Below are 16805 nucleotides of genomic sequence, written 5' to 3'. Positions count from 1 at the left end.
CCTGTGTGATGTATAGGGAGAGTCGGATAGGATTATTTTCAAAAATTCTGCTAGTTCACCTTTAATAACAGGAATTACTATTATTTACTAGAGGGTCACACCCTTTGTTGCTTATGTTGGCTAAGGCTGAGCTGTACATCCAGTGCCCTTGCAGTCTTCAGTGTGATTTCAGGAATATAGAAGAGAGACAATAACAAAAGCACACTGTCTCTTGGTGGGTGTGTTGCCTTCCTGCTTATTGCTTCCTTCTCCCTCACTGGTCCCATTCCTCTTTGTTTCCTGGTTCCTGAACTCAGTGTTCCAGTTCCTGTAAATACTTAGCTTTGGGGGTGTGCAGTTACACAGGGCGTGCTGCTACATACCTGCCAGTTGGACTGCAGTTAAGTTTTGTTCAAATTGTTTTGACCTAATTGGTTTATGGTTGTTACGTTTTGATTGACCAACTACCTGAGGGTCCTGCTTCCCTTTCCTTGTGTTTAGGGACTGCTGTTCTGGGGTGCATCAGAGTGTAACACTTGGCTCCTAAAGCAGCCTGGCCTGTCTAAGGAATTCTCCAGCCAGGTAACACATGATAATCCTCGAGGATAGCCCAGACTCCTGTGACTGGCTCCCTGGGTAGCACACCAGCCTAGCCCAGATAAGGTTCCTGCAGCCATGACATCAGAAAGGTTCATGGGTGAGCACTACAGAACCTGTGAGGACCCAGATGACTAATGCAACCCTGTCTCAGACTAAGGTGCCTGAGGTAACCCCAGCAGAAATCCTTTAGAGGCCAGAGAGCACCTCCACTCGACATAGCTGGAAGAGATCTCACAAAGCCCCTCGCTCAGCAAGGTGGGACTGTGTGGTTATGGATTATAAATAGCTAGGTAATAAGACAACACCCACCTACCCCAGTGGGGTTGGGGCACCCCAAAGTTAGTTAAATGGATCCTGAAACACCCCTGCGCACTTGTCTCTGATTGGGCCTAAACACATTGGTTCCCTTCCGCAATCTCTGAAGAAGCAGGAACTAACCCCAGAAACAAGCACTGCACTCAGCAATGAAACAACAAGCCCTCCAACAGCACCCGAGACGATTTGGGGGGTTTTCTGGAGGGCACGCACACAACTCCCCCAATCCCTGCAATAGTATAACCAGGAGCTAGGCAGAGGCCTCGGGGCAAGCATGCTCTTTCTAGTCCACCCTGTGGCAGACAATCAGCCCAGAGCCCATCTGATGTCCTGCAGCCAATGCCCAGCCCCTGCACTGGAGAGGCATTCCTCCCCTCCAGTGGGGCAGCTGGTGGGCAGCAGGCAATCGGAATGGGATTTCCTCCCCATCCTCCAGGGCTAGCTCCCTTTTCAGCCTACCTGCTCCTGGGGACAGAGCTGACCCTTCCATGCTGCAGCCACTCTGCACCAGCACTAGGTCATCAGAAAGGTGTCCTGGGTCAGTACAGGGCCCACCTGGGTTACGGCCTCTGTGCCCAGCTCCCTACACATCTCCCTCCTTCCATCCCCCACAGAGCTGCTCTTGTCAGCACAAGAGCATTGTGCCAGTGTCCCATATCCAGGTATGGTGGTGCTTTCACCCTGGGCTAGCTGACTTGGCTGGGCTATAGACTAAAGCCGGAGTGAGGCTTTCACTTGGGCTGGTCACCCACCCATTTTGCAGTGAGGATGCAGGCTAAACCACTCCAGTCATGGATGGCAGGTATAATAGGCCAAGGAAGGCTAAGCCTTCCCTGGCACAGCTGCTGCCGACCTGCTGCTGGGCACCTGGGCCACGGTGGCCTTGTCCCTTCTCCTTTGTCCTCACTGCCTCCTGCTGCTGCCTGATGGTTAGTCCTCCACTACACCACCACCCTCCCTCTGAATGTCCCCACTGCTAACCGCGTTCCTCTTCCTCTTGGGAGGGGGAATGAGGAGGGACACGGCAAGCCAGTGGTGGGTGAGGGCATCTGATTGGGGAGTGAGGCGGCTCGAACAGGCACTTGTGCCAGCCCGGTGCTGGAAGGGGGTGATTCAGTGGGGAGGACCGGCTGCTCGGCCTGGTGCTCAGGAGGCCAGCGCCTCGGCCAGGAGAGCTTTCAGAAGAAGAGGGTCCGGCAGCTCGGCCTGGTGCTCGGCTCGGCCCAGATCAATGGCCCCGGTGCTCAGTACTGATAGTCCTTCAATGCCTTCTCACAATTCTCCCCGTGTACTCAGAAGGATAGGCATGTTCTCCCACAATTCACTGGGATAGAATCATAGAGCAGCTCATCTTCCTGCAGCACAAAGAACCAAGTGCTGTGCCCCGGCCCAGCAATTCTAACTACACAAGCAGGGAGTGCAGCACAAGTGAGGATGCAGTGCAATAGCTTGGGTATGGCTTGGCATACCCAGGTTGCTCACACGGGTGGCGAGATCCAGATGCCAATCACTTAAGTCTGCAGTGAAAACACACCCACGCTGGCTGAGATTCCCAAGGCCACCTAGGGGATCTGGATCCCCAGTTTCCATTTGATTGTAATGGGAATTTATCATCCAAATCCTTAGGTAGCTTTGAAAATCTCAGCCACTATATTTTGCAATTTAACATTCTAAAGCCCAAATTCCATGACTGATAACTGTACATTCCTCTCTGCCCAGCCTACACTCATGACTCGCTCTAACAAACTTAATTTGCTCCATAGCCTGAAGGAACAGACTTTTCAAAATGCCTTATTTAACATGCTGCACAATATGCACATATTGACTTCCCTTGAGGTGAACATCAAGATGTATCGATCCTCAAGGTAAACATTGATGGCAGTGAAAGAAAAAAATAAATCTCACTTTCACTGACAGAGTCAATATATGTATTGTTACATATACTCCATTGCACCAGTCAATCGGGCACAATCATTTAGCTTGATTTAATTTCATAGGGTGATTTAAGGATGTATTGTGGAGAATGCAGGATTGAAATATGCTGATGGCAATTATTGACCTGCAGCTGAGTTTTACAGAAGATAATAAAGTGTATGGAATAATAAATGCAATGTTTTCACAAGTAACTATTGATTGAGTTTCTAAATATATCCATTAGTTTCATAATTTAAATGTGTGTGAAAGGTGGACTACAAAGGATGTTTTTTAAAAAACCTGCCAAACTCTTCTGTAAAATTACGGAAGGGAAAAACATATAGTTTGGCGCTGAATGGAAAATAGAACTTCTGTCCCACTGAAAATTCTGTCTGTCACAGTCTGATCCAGTCCCCCTCTCTGGACAGACACCAGTCTGTTGTGAGTGAACCCCAATGGCTGGATTCTATGTGCTCTTAAACTAACTGGGTCTGGGCAGAACAGGGTCATTATTCCTAGCTCTGAGTCTCTCAGGCACACTCCTGTGTGCAGACCTTGTGTTGCCTCCCTTTGTTGGGTTGCAGACCCTGCTGCCCAGCTGCCTGAGACCCCCACCTCTGTAGGTCACCTTGAAAATGAACTGTACAAAAATAGAGTAAAAATATTTGCAATATTGAATAATACGAGGGTCAAATTCCAAGAATTCTCCTTCTAGTCCCTAAACTGGGGGTGGGTAAACTACGGCCCACGGGCCGGATCCAGCCCACGAATTTTAAGCCAGCCCGTGAGCTCCTGCTGGGGAGCGCGGTCTGGAGCTTGCCCCGCTCCAGGGTTCTAGGTGGGGCACTGGGTCGGGGGCCGTACCATGCGGCTTGGCCCCTGCTCTGGCGCTCCAGCTGGGGTGCAGGGTCAGGGGTTGCACCACGCATCTCCTGGAAGCCGCGGCATGGGCCCACTCCGGCTCCTACGTGCTTCAATGGGAGCTGCTGGGGTGGTGCCTGCGGATGGGGCAGCATGCAGAACCGCCTGTCTGTGCCTCCGTGTAGAAGCCGGAGAAGGGACATGCCACTGCTTCTAGGAGATTCTTGAGGAAAGCGCCGCTCGGAGCCTGCAGCCCTGAGCCTCTCCCCATGCTCCAACCCCCTGCCCCTGCTCTCCAAACCCCTCGATCCCAGCCTGGAGCACCCTCCTGCACCCCAAACCTCTCATCCCCAGCCCCACCCCAGAGCCCGCACCCCCAGCCAGAGCCCTCACCCCCTCCCATACCTCAACCCCAATTTTGTGAGCATTCATGGCCCGCCATACAATTTCTATTCCCCGATGTGGCCCTCAGGCCAAAAAGTTTGCCCACCCTGCCTAAACCATGTGCACATGTACCTCTGAAAAACTGTCCCTTCATGCTAATTGTTCCTAGGGTCCTACTGCCCCTTCTCAAACTCTAAACTCATGGAAGACACAGTCTACAACCAATGAACTCACTCACTCTTCTCCAGCTCTGTCTTGGATCCCTTCCAATCTGCCTCCTGATATCTCCACTTTACAGAAATTACTCTCAGTAGGGTCTCTAATGACCTCTTTCTGGCCAAACCTCAGGCCCTCTACTCTGTTTTCACCCTCTCCATCTCTCTGCTACTTTTGACATTGTCGTTTATTCCCTCCTTGGCATCCTACCCTCACTGGGCTTTCAAGATACTATCTTCTCCACCTACCTCTTTGACTTCTCTTTCAGCATCTTTTCAGCCTCCTACATACTGCCCTAATCCAATTTGGTCAGGTAACTAAGCAGTACAGTTGTTCCAAATAAAAGTGTGGAATGAGGCCACGCAGTGGATGAGGGAAGATAGTCCTTGAGGGAGTCTGTCTGAGGAAGTGGTCAACAATAGGAACAAGTCTGAGAACCACAATATTGAATCATCCAGCCTGCAGGAACTGATGGGGCCATCTGACTGCACCTGGGCTGTTACTGCAACCTCATCTCCGGGCTCACTGACACTCACTTAGCTCCCTTCAGGCTGTACAAAATGCAGCTGCCAAAATGATCTTCCTAACATGTCACCCTCCTCTTTGGGTCTCACCACTGGTTCCCGCCTTTTCCACTACATCAAAATCAAGCTAATTGCGACTTGCTCATCTCTACTTATGGGACCTTGTTTCTTACTGTGATGCTCCCCACCTCCTCCACTCTCAGTGATGCCAGTTTTGTTGCCCCATTTAATTGAATCTCCCACAACTTTCTCTGCATTTTCTTCCATGCTGTCCCTACACACTGAATGCCCTTCTCAAGCTGATACACTATGACACTATCCTCTCACAAGCAGCCACATGTCCGGGTTTAAGCCAGTCAGTCCTGTTTTTGCCCCTTTCCAGCACTGATATAAAACTGGACATGGTTTTGTCCAGTATCATGCACAGGGAAAGCCATTTTGCAGATCACACTGCTCTGCGCCCGTCAGCATGCCGCCTGCTAGGTCACACAGGTGGGGGCAGGACATTCTGCAAAATGGTGTCCTCCGTGCAGCATGACCTCGCACTAGGGTGACCAGACAGCAAATGTGAAAAATTGAGACGGGGGTTGGGGTAATAGGAGCCTATATAAGAAAAAGACCCAAAAATCGAGACTGTCCCTATAAAATCGGGACATCTGGTCACCCTACCTCATATGCACCATGCATGAGAGGTCACACTGGTGGGGGTGGGGGGGTCACACAGGTGGCAGCAGGGACAGCCAAGGGGATGTCCTGTATTCTGGGGAGGCACAAGTGGCCACTCTACTCTCTAATCATTTAGATCCTTCAAGATCCACTTTTGCCATGTAGACTGCAAGAGGAAGAGAGTTTATGCACCTCCCCACCCCAAAAGCAAATGGATCTACTAATATGTGCCAGCCACTGCCCTGCCCACTGCCCTTGTCACCTGTAACTCCATCCCGCGCCCTCCTCCTGTTGTACTTGTCTTTCAGGATGTCAGCTATTCAGACAAAGGACCGCATGGCCCTCTAGGCCTTGTGCGCTTTGCAGGTGCTGTGTGGGCAAATACAATGACAATAACAGCACTGCTACCACACCGGAGCTCACTTCGGCTCCTAAGAGCTACAGTGCAGTGCTTCCTCTGAGCCAAGCCGTACAAGACCAAACCGCAGCACCTAGCGCCAGCACGAGGAGGGGATGCTGTGAATAACCAGCTGCAGCCAGCCCCGAGGAGCTGCCCCAGAGGTTGCAGACCCATCTCAGTGCTCCCAGCAGTGCGGGGGAAACCGAGGGGCTGAGGCCTTCGCCGAGGGGCAGGCACTGTGCGGCACCAGGCTGGTTGTCGCCCCGGTGCCACAGACCTGATGGCTGGCTGGGGGGTTGAGTTTACAGTGTCTCCGTTACGTCACTGAGCGTTTCCGTGATGCCATCGCCTATTTCGATGACGTCGCCATTCCCTCAAGGCGAGGGCAGGGGACCAGCACCTCACGTGCCTAACGCCCTCCCTGCCCCCAGCCGCGCGGGGCCCCCTGGGTACTGTAGTCCAGCCGCAGGACTACAGTACCCAGGGGCCCCCGCGCCACGCCCCCTCTGCCGGCGCCGCAGTAACGCCGGGTCCCGCTCCCATCCCCCTCCTCCCCCCGAACAACATGGCGGGGCTGGGCAGCGGGGAGCGCTGGGCCGAAGGTAGCGAGCGCCGCGGCACTTGGCAGCGGCTGAGGGAGCTCGGGGGGCTAGGCAAGGAGGGGGCATTGTGGGGGCTGGGCAGGGAAAGGAGTGGGGCGGGGACTGGGCAAGGAGCGGGGAGGTGGCACTGGGGCTGGGCAGGCATTGGGGAGGGAAGGGGGTTGGTAGGGAGTGCGGAGGGGAGGGGGCATTGTGGGGGCTGGGCAGGGAAAGGAGTGGGGCGGGGAGGGGGGATGAGATTACTGTGGGAGTTGAGGAAGAGCCTAGGGCTTGAAGTTGCATTACATTTTTCTCTGCATACCGTTTTGTGCAATCTAGCCCTGAAGCTGTAGTTTCCAGTCCATGCATCATTTATATTATTCTGCACTATTATTATGTTCAATTTGTATTTGGTTCTTGCTTTGTTGATATAACTGGTGAACTTTCTCCTTTGTTTTCTGTTACTTGCTTTGTGTAATGTGTTTCTCAGATACAGCACACACAAAAAAGACCCCCATTAAAGATAATCCATGGATAATGCTGTGATGAAAGATGAATTTTTCTTTCATGGATTTTTGTATGTGAAAAGCTGTTTCCATTAGAATGAATATTGAGATTATTTATGCGGGATATTATCACAACACCAATTTAACCATAAATTCCTTTATAACTATCAGTCAGCCTTTGTATTTAATACAGTTTCTCTAAACATGCCTAAATAATAAGCAATGTACTACTCCAAACAGTAACAAAACATTTATAAGCATTTGATCAAGATAGTTACAAATGGGCTAAACCCAGGGATGCTTAGACCGATACTGGGCCACTCCAATGTGTGCAGGCAGATATTAGCAATGAACCCTTTAAGAGCTTACTTTTTTTTATTCCCTTTAACAAACAAGTGATGACCTTGCCAATTGCTGACTTCAGTGAAAAATTGATTTGAGGCAGTTCTCCCTTATTTGAAGTCTTAATCCAGATAAAGTTTCCAACCTCCTTTTTTCTGAAGGCCTTTCCTCCATGCCTCTCTCCCTCCTCCTAGCTGACTAGCAGTTTTTCCTTTGCATCTGAGTTCACGTAGGCCCCAATTTTTGAGAACACTGATAAATGGGGTGGGAAGGTCCATGTTGGTTATTTTAAAGACAGTTTCTTTGTCTTATTTAAAACCATCTACAGTCACCACTGTTTGTCAGAGGCCTTTTTAGGAACTTTCCCTTATTTCATTCTTTGAACGAGGCATCCTTCCTCTTTCATTCCTGCTGGCCTTATAGCTTGTTACTTTCAAGATCTTTCTTTTACTTGCTAGTTAGGGCCTTTCTTTACAACACATTTCTTTAACCAGATTTATGCTAACTTTAATTCTCTAATTTTATGTTTATTGTACAGTGAAACATGCAATGATATGTCACTGCATTTTTGATAATACATTCATAACGGGAACATGTTGCTTTGCAGCCTTAATTGACGCGATCAGAAGGAATGCATGCCCAACAGAGGAAAACAGTGAGAGTTCTGACTTCTGTGCTTGCAGCGACTGTATGAGAGGGAAGAAGGAGAAATGCGACAATGAGAGGGGTCAAGCAGGCTCTGGAGAAGCTAGTATGACGTACACAGAGGAGCAGTTGTATGGGGTACAAAGGTAAACAAACTATTTTCAGTAAACCCTACATTAAATTGTATGGGCAGAGGGAAAAGTCTCATGTTCGTGATCTTTTAGTAACCAAATGTCAACTGCAAAGCGGCTGTAGTCCTGAGCAGCTAATGTGCACTTGTGATCTGACTGAATGGTGTTTACGGGGGTTGTGGATGCTCTGCACCTTTTGAAAATTGGGCCCTTTTATTATAAGTATCTCTGAGTGGTGAAATCTGCAGTATCAACTATATTCTGAACTTTAACTTAAACTTCCTTGAGGTGTTATGGGTTTAAGTCACAAATAATGAACAGTTATGTCTATTATGAATATCTGTATTTAGTATCTAGTCAGTTTAAACTATGGAGCCATCGTAATCATAGGAGGAATATGCATAATAATAGGTGATTAACGAAAGTTGCTGTATATGAAAAGAATGTCAGTCACTGTGCCTTCCTAAATTTAAATGTGAATGTTTACTAAAAATACTGTGACCAATTTATCCATATTGTAATCTAAAAAGTTAGCAAAAGATCTTTTAAAAACAGCGTTTTTTTTAAAGTTACAGGAGCACAAACATTTCCTTTTTAGATTATCAGGTTTTAAACTTTAAAAGGTAGAACCATTTTTAATTACTTTTTTGTGTCGAGGAGACCTAGCTTTAGCTAAGACTTGAAATTCTAAGTATCAGCCCCAACTTACTTTTCCCAGCTGAAACAGACTCCCTGAAAAGAAGGATTTGATGAAAATAAGCATAACTGTGTGTTTAAATTTAGGCCTTGTTCCTACAGTGACCTCTGCATGGGCAAGACCCCTGTTTCTGTTGACTTCAGTGGGGCACTGTGTGGATGTGTGTGTCCACTGTGTGCAATGCTTCACAGGACTGGGGCCCTGCTCGTGAAAATGAGGCATGGCTGAGGCAAAGGATAGTATAGCTGAGTATTGTTCACCCCCTCCCCGCATTGTCAGTGCATCTCAGTTTTAGCCCTTCTAGCCCTGAGCTGCTTGAGTAGAGACTGAGGAAGGATGGCTCAGTGGTTAGAGCACTAGTCTGGGTTGTGGGAGACCTGGGTTCAGGTCCTGCTCTGCCACAAACATCCCATGTAACATGGGGCCAAGTCACTTAGTCTCTTTGTGCCTCAGTTCTCAATCTGTAAAATGGAAATAATAGTGCTTCCCTACCTCACAGAGGTGGTGTGAGCATAAGTGCATTAAAGATTATGAGGTGCTCAGGTACAACATGGATGGGGGCTATATAAGTATCTGAGATAGGTAGACAAACATTGTGGTTTGCACAAATAGAGATGACAATGGGGGACCCATCAAGCTCCTTTTCACTTGTTGATCAGTGTTGTCTTCTCAGGTGAAAGTAATTTAAATAAGCTCTTCTACTGCAAATGATACATATGCCTGGTTTGCTATTCTATATGAAATGAACCTGGTGCTGTCCAGTTCCTGCTGGCCAGGTGTTCAGGTTCCGAAGTTATGTGCATGGTACAAACGGGCACACTAATGGCTTTCTTACCAGGGCAGGCAAGAGATGGATGAACATGGAGACCAAATTACACACCAGCTCTTTAGATCTCTCCTTTCAGTTGAGGGTTGAGCTGGATTGGTGGGGAAGCTTGTGTTACCTCTGCCTTTGTTGTAACTGCTGTGTGGCTAAACAGATGACTTCAGTTTCTAGGATGCACAACCTGGCACCTTTCTTCAGCACTTACATTTTTACTAAGTGAATTTTAAGTGATACACATGACCCCATCCCTTAGACAGAACTCTGATTCCTCATGCATCTTAGCAACATACAGTCTCTCTCTGCTGCTGCTTTTTCCTCACCTATGTTAAGTGCTGTCTATTTGGTTCCTTGTAAAATTTTCTCTCAACTGTATTGTAGGAAGAGGCATGCAGATAATAATTAAAAAAAAAAAAAATTGTCTCTTTTCAGAATAAAGAAGTGTAGCAATTATTATGAAATTTTGGGAGTTGAGAGAGATGCCAATGAGGAGGATTTGAAGAAAGCTTATCGAAAACTGGCCCTTAAATTTCACCCTGACAAGAACTGTGCTCCTGGAGCAACAGAAGCTTTTAAAGGTATGTGAGATGAAGTACGGTTTATTTTAAAAAGAATTTTCCAGCAAGGCTTGCTTCAGACTATGGCAATGCACCCTGGCTGAAGACTTCATAGAAACACAGGCAGCTTATAATTTTCATAGGCGATGATAGGATGCATACAGTTTTCTTCATAAAATCCCACAGCTGCCTGACAAAGAGTTGTCTTTGTTAGGAGGAGTTTCAAAGTACACACCTCTGTGAGAAACAGGATAGTAGTAAAATGAAAAGGCATCCTAAATCCCTTTGAAGTTTCACAGTGGTGTTTAAGCAGTATTGTTTGTAACGAATAGCCGTCCATTTGATCAACAGTTTCCCTGGTTGTCTAATCACCTATTGTTCTGTATGTGGCCATGGAGGGGAAGGACAAGTCCTGTTCCTCCCCAGCCTGGCAGAGACTTGCAGCGAGGAGCCCCCCAGCAGGGGTGCTCCCAGAGCAGCATGGGGAGATCACATTTCACGGGGAAGGGCTTATTTTACCATCTATGACATGTTTTTCACGGCCATGAAATTGGTAGGGCTCTAATTATGAGTTAAAAATCATGAAAACATTGAAAGTTTTTGAGTGTATTATTCTGATTCTTTGAATTTTATACTAAGATTATATTATCTGTATCAACAATCTCAGTTTCTAAAGACTTAAATTGAATCTGTTATACTTTCTCTTTTTTATCTTCAAACTATGGCCAGGACTATCTTAACACAGAGCTTGGCAAAGCCTTGCTTTCAGTTAGCCAGTATTAAGATAGAGAAGACATGAAGTTGCAAAGTTGTTGGGGTTTTTTGGGCTGGGGGTTGGTTTTCAATGTAAATTTGCCTATGAAAAATGTATTTCAAATAGCATTAAGGTGGTACAAAAGTTCTAAATTTTAAAATCAAACTTCAATGTTCTTTACTTGCATTAATATTTAAATACCTTGAACATTAGGAAAAACTATATGAACACAACTTTCCAAGAAAAAGTTATTGCATACTTGAGTTTGTTGCTGCAGCCATTTGACCTTCAGAAATGAATAGCTAAAGATGTTGGTGTGTTCTGGGAGACATGGTGGCTTGGTAATAAAATATGGGGTCTTTCATCTTTGGGGCACTAGTTTAGAGCCAGCTCAGGTGGCTAGTGATGAGGTCATTGTCAGCTGACTAGCTGTATGGTGGCCAATGTGAAACAATTCTCATATTTCAGGTCCTGGTAGACACCTAAGTGTATCAGTTTGAACCTTTGTTTTCAGTCTCAGTGAAGTGGTTACAGATTGAATAGAAATGGCCATGGACATCAAACTGGTCTATTGGTGGCTCTTTCAGGTCAGAGTTGAGACGTTTAGAGGAGAGGGGAAACTGCCAGTGATGTACTTATTCTATGAAGAGAGGCTTTCATTCTCCATGGCTATCTCAGTGCTAAACATAATACAGCTAGTGGATTGCCTTTGGCATTAAAAAGCAAATTGGACAATTTTGAAAGCTACCACTTATTAATATAAAGGCAATTATTGTAAATTCCTTGATCCTTATTTGAGAATTTGTTTCCCAAATGTTGTGATCGAGCCCTATTCTTGATAGTCTCTCAGGTGACTGGTGGAACTCCCCTAGCTCAAAACTGTGCCAGCAAGTGGGCATTTGTAAGATAATGGCCATCCCTCACCTCACCCTCTGTTCCTTTCTTTCCTCTGGTGCATGAGATCACTCTAACCCTGCTGCCATTCTCACTTAGCCCTCTGTGGTATGCTGTACATGCAATTGCACTTGTTTAACTAAGTCCTTGTCTTCACTAGGAAAAAAGATATATTTTTAACCCATGCTAAGCTAACCTGTGTTACAAGTCTAGTGAAGACAAGGCAGTTGTAACCTTTCAGCTGATTGAGGTAAATCCTAGGAGGAGCATAGTGTTTATCTTGTCCAACTCATAGGAATGTAACACAAGTTAACTTAACACAAAATTAAAAGTACACATCCTACAGGAAGGATGCAATGTCATGTAATTAACCATATGGTGTGTGGACACACACTCTGTCTAAAGCCTACCATGTCACTAACTGGTTTCAGACTTGGTAAAAAGCTGTATTGTCACTCAGCCCTTTAACAGATTTCCAGAATAGTCTCTTCCCCAGTTTTCTGAGTATTTTCAACCCTTCAGTATGCTACAGGAGATGTTTTAACTTCCTGCTTCTATCCAAGATGAGTGAGCAGCTTTCATCAGTGCTAATACATAAGAATAACTGAAAGGAGCACTCACTTTGCTTTACGAATAACACCTCAAATGGACATCGAGTCTCTCTGTCCAGAGGGTTGTGTGTTACACTTTGTCCAACAGAAAATGTGCCTCTATCAACTTGTTGTTACTCATCTTATAAAATTCAGCTTATGAAAGGCATATTGACTCGAAAAGATTGCATGAAGTAAATGTGTAATATTGCTCTCTTATTCTGCAGCAATAGGCAATGCTTTTGCCATTCTGAGCAACCCTGAAAAACGATTACGATATGATCAATTTGGGGATGAGCAAGAGACTTTCAGCACTCCCCGGGCTAGGAATTATGATTATTACAGGGAATTTGAAGCAGACATCACACCAGAAGAAATATTCAACATGTTTTTTGGTGGGCACTTCCCTACAGGTCAGTGTTCTGTCTATAGTGTCTTTGAAGTGTAAAGAGTTGGAAAGTTAGCTTTATTTGATACTGCTCAAGAACCTAAGGCCATGTCTACACTACACAGCTAACTCGACATAGACAGCTTACATCAACCTTACTGTGGAGGTTTATGCACTGCAATGTTCCTCCCGCCAATTTAATTCTCTTGCTACGCTGATATAATAAAACCATCTCGACATTAGCTTCACAAATGTTATGCAGAGCACAGCAGGCTGCTATGACCATGGCAATTTTTCTTCATTCGGGTCTAACCTGCCAAAAAAGCAGTGCCAATGACCCTTTAATCGGCCAAATGCACATTCAACAGTCATTCTGCACATGCTGAACCTGTTGTTGAAGTGCTTCTTGTTGCAGTCAAGGTTTCTGGTTTATGGCTTCATAAGTCATGGGAGCAAGGGGTTGGCTGGGTCTCCAAGGATCACTATTGGCATTTCCACATCCCCAGTTAGAATCTTCTGGTCTGGAAAGAAACTCCCTGCTTGCAGCTTTCTGTACAGGCCAGTGTTCCTGAAGATAAATGTGTCATGCACCTTCCCTGACCACCATGCGTTGATTTTGGTGAAATGATCCATCACAGTATGCAGTACCATAGAAAAGTAGCTCTTTCTGTTGTTGTACTCCATTGCAAGGTGATCTGGGGCCGAAATGGGGATATGCATGCCATCTATCACCCTGCCGCAGTTAGGGAATCCATTGCCGCAAAGCCATCCACTATTTCCCACATGTTGCCAAGAGTCGCAGACAGTTGTAGCAGGAGGCGATTAATGGCCCTGCACACTTGTATCGCTACAACCCCCCTGGTGGACTTCTGTTTCGCAACTGATTGGTAGCAGTGTGGAGTTGCCAGCTTCCCCACTGTTAGGGCAGCTCTCATTTTGGTGGTCTTGTGCCAGAGGGCGGGGCGAGCTCCGCACACAGTTCCAGGAAAGTGGTTTTGCACATCCGAAAGTTCTGCAGCCACTGCTCATCATCCCATGCCTGCATAACGATGCAATCCCACCACTCAGTGCTTATTTCCTATGCCCAGAACTGACGGTCCACTGTGTGCAGCTGCTCTGTGAATGCCAACATCAATCTTGAATTGTTTCTTTCCATGTCACGCAGCAGGGCAGACACCACGGTGTCATCAGATTCGCAGCTCATGAAATACTGCAGTATCAGCCACGTTGTGTTCATAATGCTCATCACAATACTGGAGAGCAGTCCAGGGTCCATGCTTTCAGACAGAGATGATGGGCAGGAAGTTTACAGGGGCTGTTGAAAAGTGGTGCCAAACGTAGTAGGAAGCCCATAGAATGATGGGACTGAGAAAACTGCACCATGGGCCACTGAGTCCAGCCCCATGCACTGCGATCCCTTCCCAGAACACCTGCCGGCAGATGGTGGTGAGTTACACAGTGGGATAACTACCCATAGTGCACTGCTCTCTCTGTCAATGCAAGAGCACTAACTGGACGTCACAAGGAGCATTATGTAGATGTGCAAAAGTGGTTTAATTACAGTAGTGGATGATTGTCAACATAACTTAAGTCGACTTAACTTTGTAGTGTAGACATAACCTAACTGTACTTTTCAGAATAGTAAAACCCAATAATTAAAGTGCCAGTTGCTGTTACTCTTTTCTCACTTCTTCCTTTATATGTCTAGCAAAACTCCTGAGATGCGCAGTTTTAAATTGAGTTTGTTGACTTCAGATTTTCAGAATGCGAAAACCTACCCTAACCTTGCTTTCTTCACATGTGCTGCTACAACAGCATTCCCACATGGTTCAGTGAACCGTTCATGCTGTTGCTGCTCTGGTGTGGCCAGCCAGCACACTCCCAACCCCTGCCTATGTCTTCTTGCCTCTCCCGAGAGTTCCTAATAAGCGCTGAGCTCCAGGGTTAGAACCACTAACGCAGCAAGGGCTGAGGCAGGTTGAATTCCTTGTGGGCCACGTTTTTAACTCCAGCTGTAGTTGGCAAAACTGCCTCTTCTCTCTCCCCATTGCCTGAAGCCAGAAATGGTTTGGAGGTAGGGAGACAGTGTTTATCTCCAGGGATCAGGAGTGTGCTTGCCAACCACATCAACTGTAGTGCTGCTGTCATAGACAGTTCACTGAGGAATTTTCTACACTGGCAAGTTTCTGCGGTGTAATTCCTGAGGTGTACACACTGCCAAGTCACTTAGTGCGCAGAAACTGCGCAGTTGCAGCGCTGTAAAAAAGCCACCTGACGAGAGGCGTACAGGTTTCTGCATTGTGGCTACAGCTCCATGGTGCCAGTGTAGACACCCTGGTTGATTACAGTGTTGCAGCTAGCTTCCAGGAGGTGTCCCACAATGCCTGTTCTTGCCTCTCTGGTCATCGGTTTGAACTGTACTACCCTGCCCTCAGGTGACCAACCATGAACCCCACCCCTTAAATTCCTTGGGAATTTTGAAATTCCCCTTCCTGTTTGCTCGGTGATGCATACAATGGTCTCAGCTCATCTTTCCAGGTGACCATGCCTGCTCCACGCACCAGGCGATCCCCTGCTTGGAGCAGTGCTGAGCTGCTGGACCTCATGAGCATTTGGGGAGAGGAGGCTGTCCAGTCCCAGCTGCGCTGCAGCTGTAGGAATTACGATACCTACAGTCAGATTTCATGACAGAAAGGGGCCGTGACTGGGACACACTCTAGGGCAGATCAGAGTGAAGGAGCTGCAGAGCACCTACTACAAGGCGTGGGAGGCAAACCACTGCTCCGGTGCTGTGCCCACGAGCTGCCAGTTCCTCAAAGAGCTGGACGCGATACTCGGTGGCGACCCCACCTCCACTGTGAGGGCCTCTGTGGATGCTTCGGTGGCTCATGTGCCAGTCAAAAGTGCACCGAGCCAAGAGGAGGAAATCTTGGACAAGGATGTGGGGGAGGAGACCCAGAGGCAGAGGATGACTCGGAGGCCAGAGATGCTTGCAGCCAGGAGCTCTTTTCTACCCCGAAGGAGGCTAACAAGTCATAGCTGTCGGAGATTGGCAAAGCACAAACAGGAGAGGAAGCCCCTGGTAAGTGGCTTTGATTTGGGGAATCGCTGAAGCGAGTTGTTGTGAGCAGGAGGGTTGCAGAAAGCAGGCGTGTCTGTGTGATGTGCGTACCACTACATGCCTAGTCTAAGTGATGGAACAGGGTGTTGATTGACTCCTTCACTTCACGAGAATCTGCCTCAGAGATCTCCAGGAAATGCTCATGAAGATACTGGGCAATCCGCTGCTGCAGGTTCTTTGGGAGAGCTGCTTTGTTTCTTGCCCCATTAAGGGTACCTTTCCCACACCACTCTGCCATCACTGGGAGGGACCATTGCTGCACACAGGCAAGCCGCATAAGGGCCAGGGCGGAAGCCACAGTCTTGGAGAAGACCCTCCTTTGATTCCCTGCTCACCCTCAGCAGCGAGATATCTTCCATAATGAACACAGCCTGTGGAAAATGTGGGGACAGTAATGATTGTAAGGTCCCCCCCTACGCTGCTGGCTCTCCCCAAGAGCCACATGCCCAGTCTACAGTACGGTCCTGGAACACTGATTTCCCCTACCCCTGAGGTTACTCACCATTTTGGGGGTCTTGTGTCTCGTGTGCTTGCCTGGCGTCAGCCAGTTAGTGACAGGTATGTAAATAGTGGTTGTGTTTTAAGTCACTGAATCAGTGGTCTGTGTGTTGCAAACAATACTGCTTTCTGTAAAATGTTACATTTTGGCTTCACAGATATGACCTTGGGAGCCCAGCCTCCCTCTTTGTTATCGTCAGCTGAACGGCTGCGCAGAATTAGGAAGTGGCCTCAAAGAACTAAAGAGGATTTTCTGTGTGATGTCATGATGCACTCTGCGGATGAAAAACAAGTATTGAAGGAGTGGTGGGACAGTGAGAAGGGGGACTGAAAGGAGAATGTGGCACGCCAGAACGAAGCCATGAAGCTCTTAAAGGTTATGGAGCGTCTAGGTGGTCTGGTGCCAGCATTGGAATGTG

The 16805-nt window shown here is 47.3% G+C and overlaps 1 protein-coding gene across 3 annotated transcripts in view; it reads left to right on the top strand.

Moving 5' to 3' along the window:
* The first annotated feature begins 6383 nt into the window (after nucleotides 1–6383).
* The window catches only part of DNAJC18 (DnaJ heat shock protein family (Hsp40) member C18), a 42678-nt gene continuing 32256 nt past the window's right edge, over nucleotides 6384–16805 (top strand). For all 3 annotated transcript variants that reach the window (XM_054037684.1, XM_054037683.1, XM_054037686.1), the window contains exons 1-4: nucleotides 6384–6461; nucleotides 7896–8079; nucleotides 10017–10162; nucleotides 12607–12792. In XM_054037684.1, coding sequence (XP_053893659.1) covers nucleotides 6425–6461; nucleotides 7896–8079; nucleotides 10017–10162; nucleotides 12607–12792 — 553 coding nt within the window. In that variant the 5' untranslated portion in view covers nucleotides 6384–6424. The remainder of the gene's footprint in view (nucleotides 6462–7895; nucleotides 8080–10016; nucleotides 10163–12606; nucleotides 12793–16805) is intronic.

Source organism: Malaclemys terrapin, chromosome 8 (assembly GCF_027887155.1).
Source record: "Malaclemys terrapin pileata isolate rMalTer1 chromosome 8, rMalTer1.hap1, whole genome shotgun sequence".
Lineage (NCBI taxonomy): Eukaryota > Metazoa > Chordata > Testudines > Emydidae > Malaclemys > Malaclemys terrapin.
Note: the sequence above shows the minus strand (reverse complement) of the source record. Positions and strands in the feature narration are given on the sequence as shown.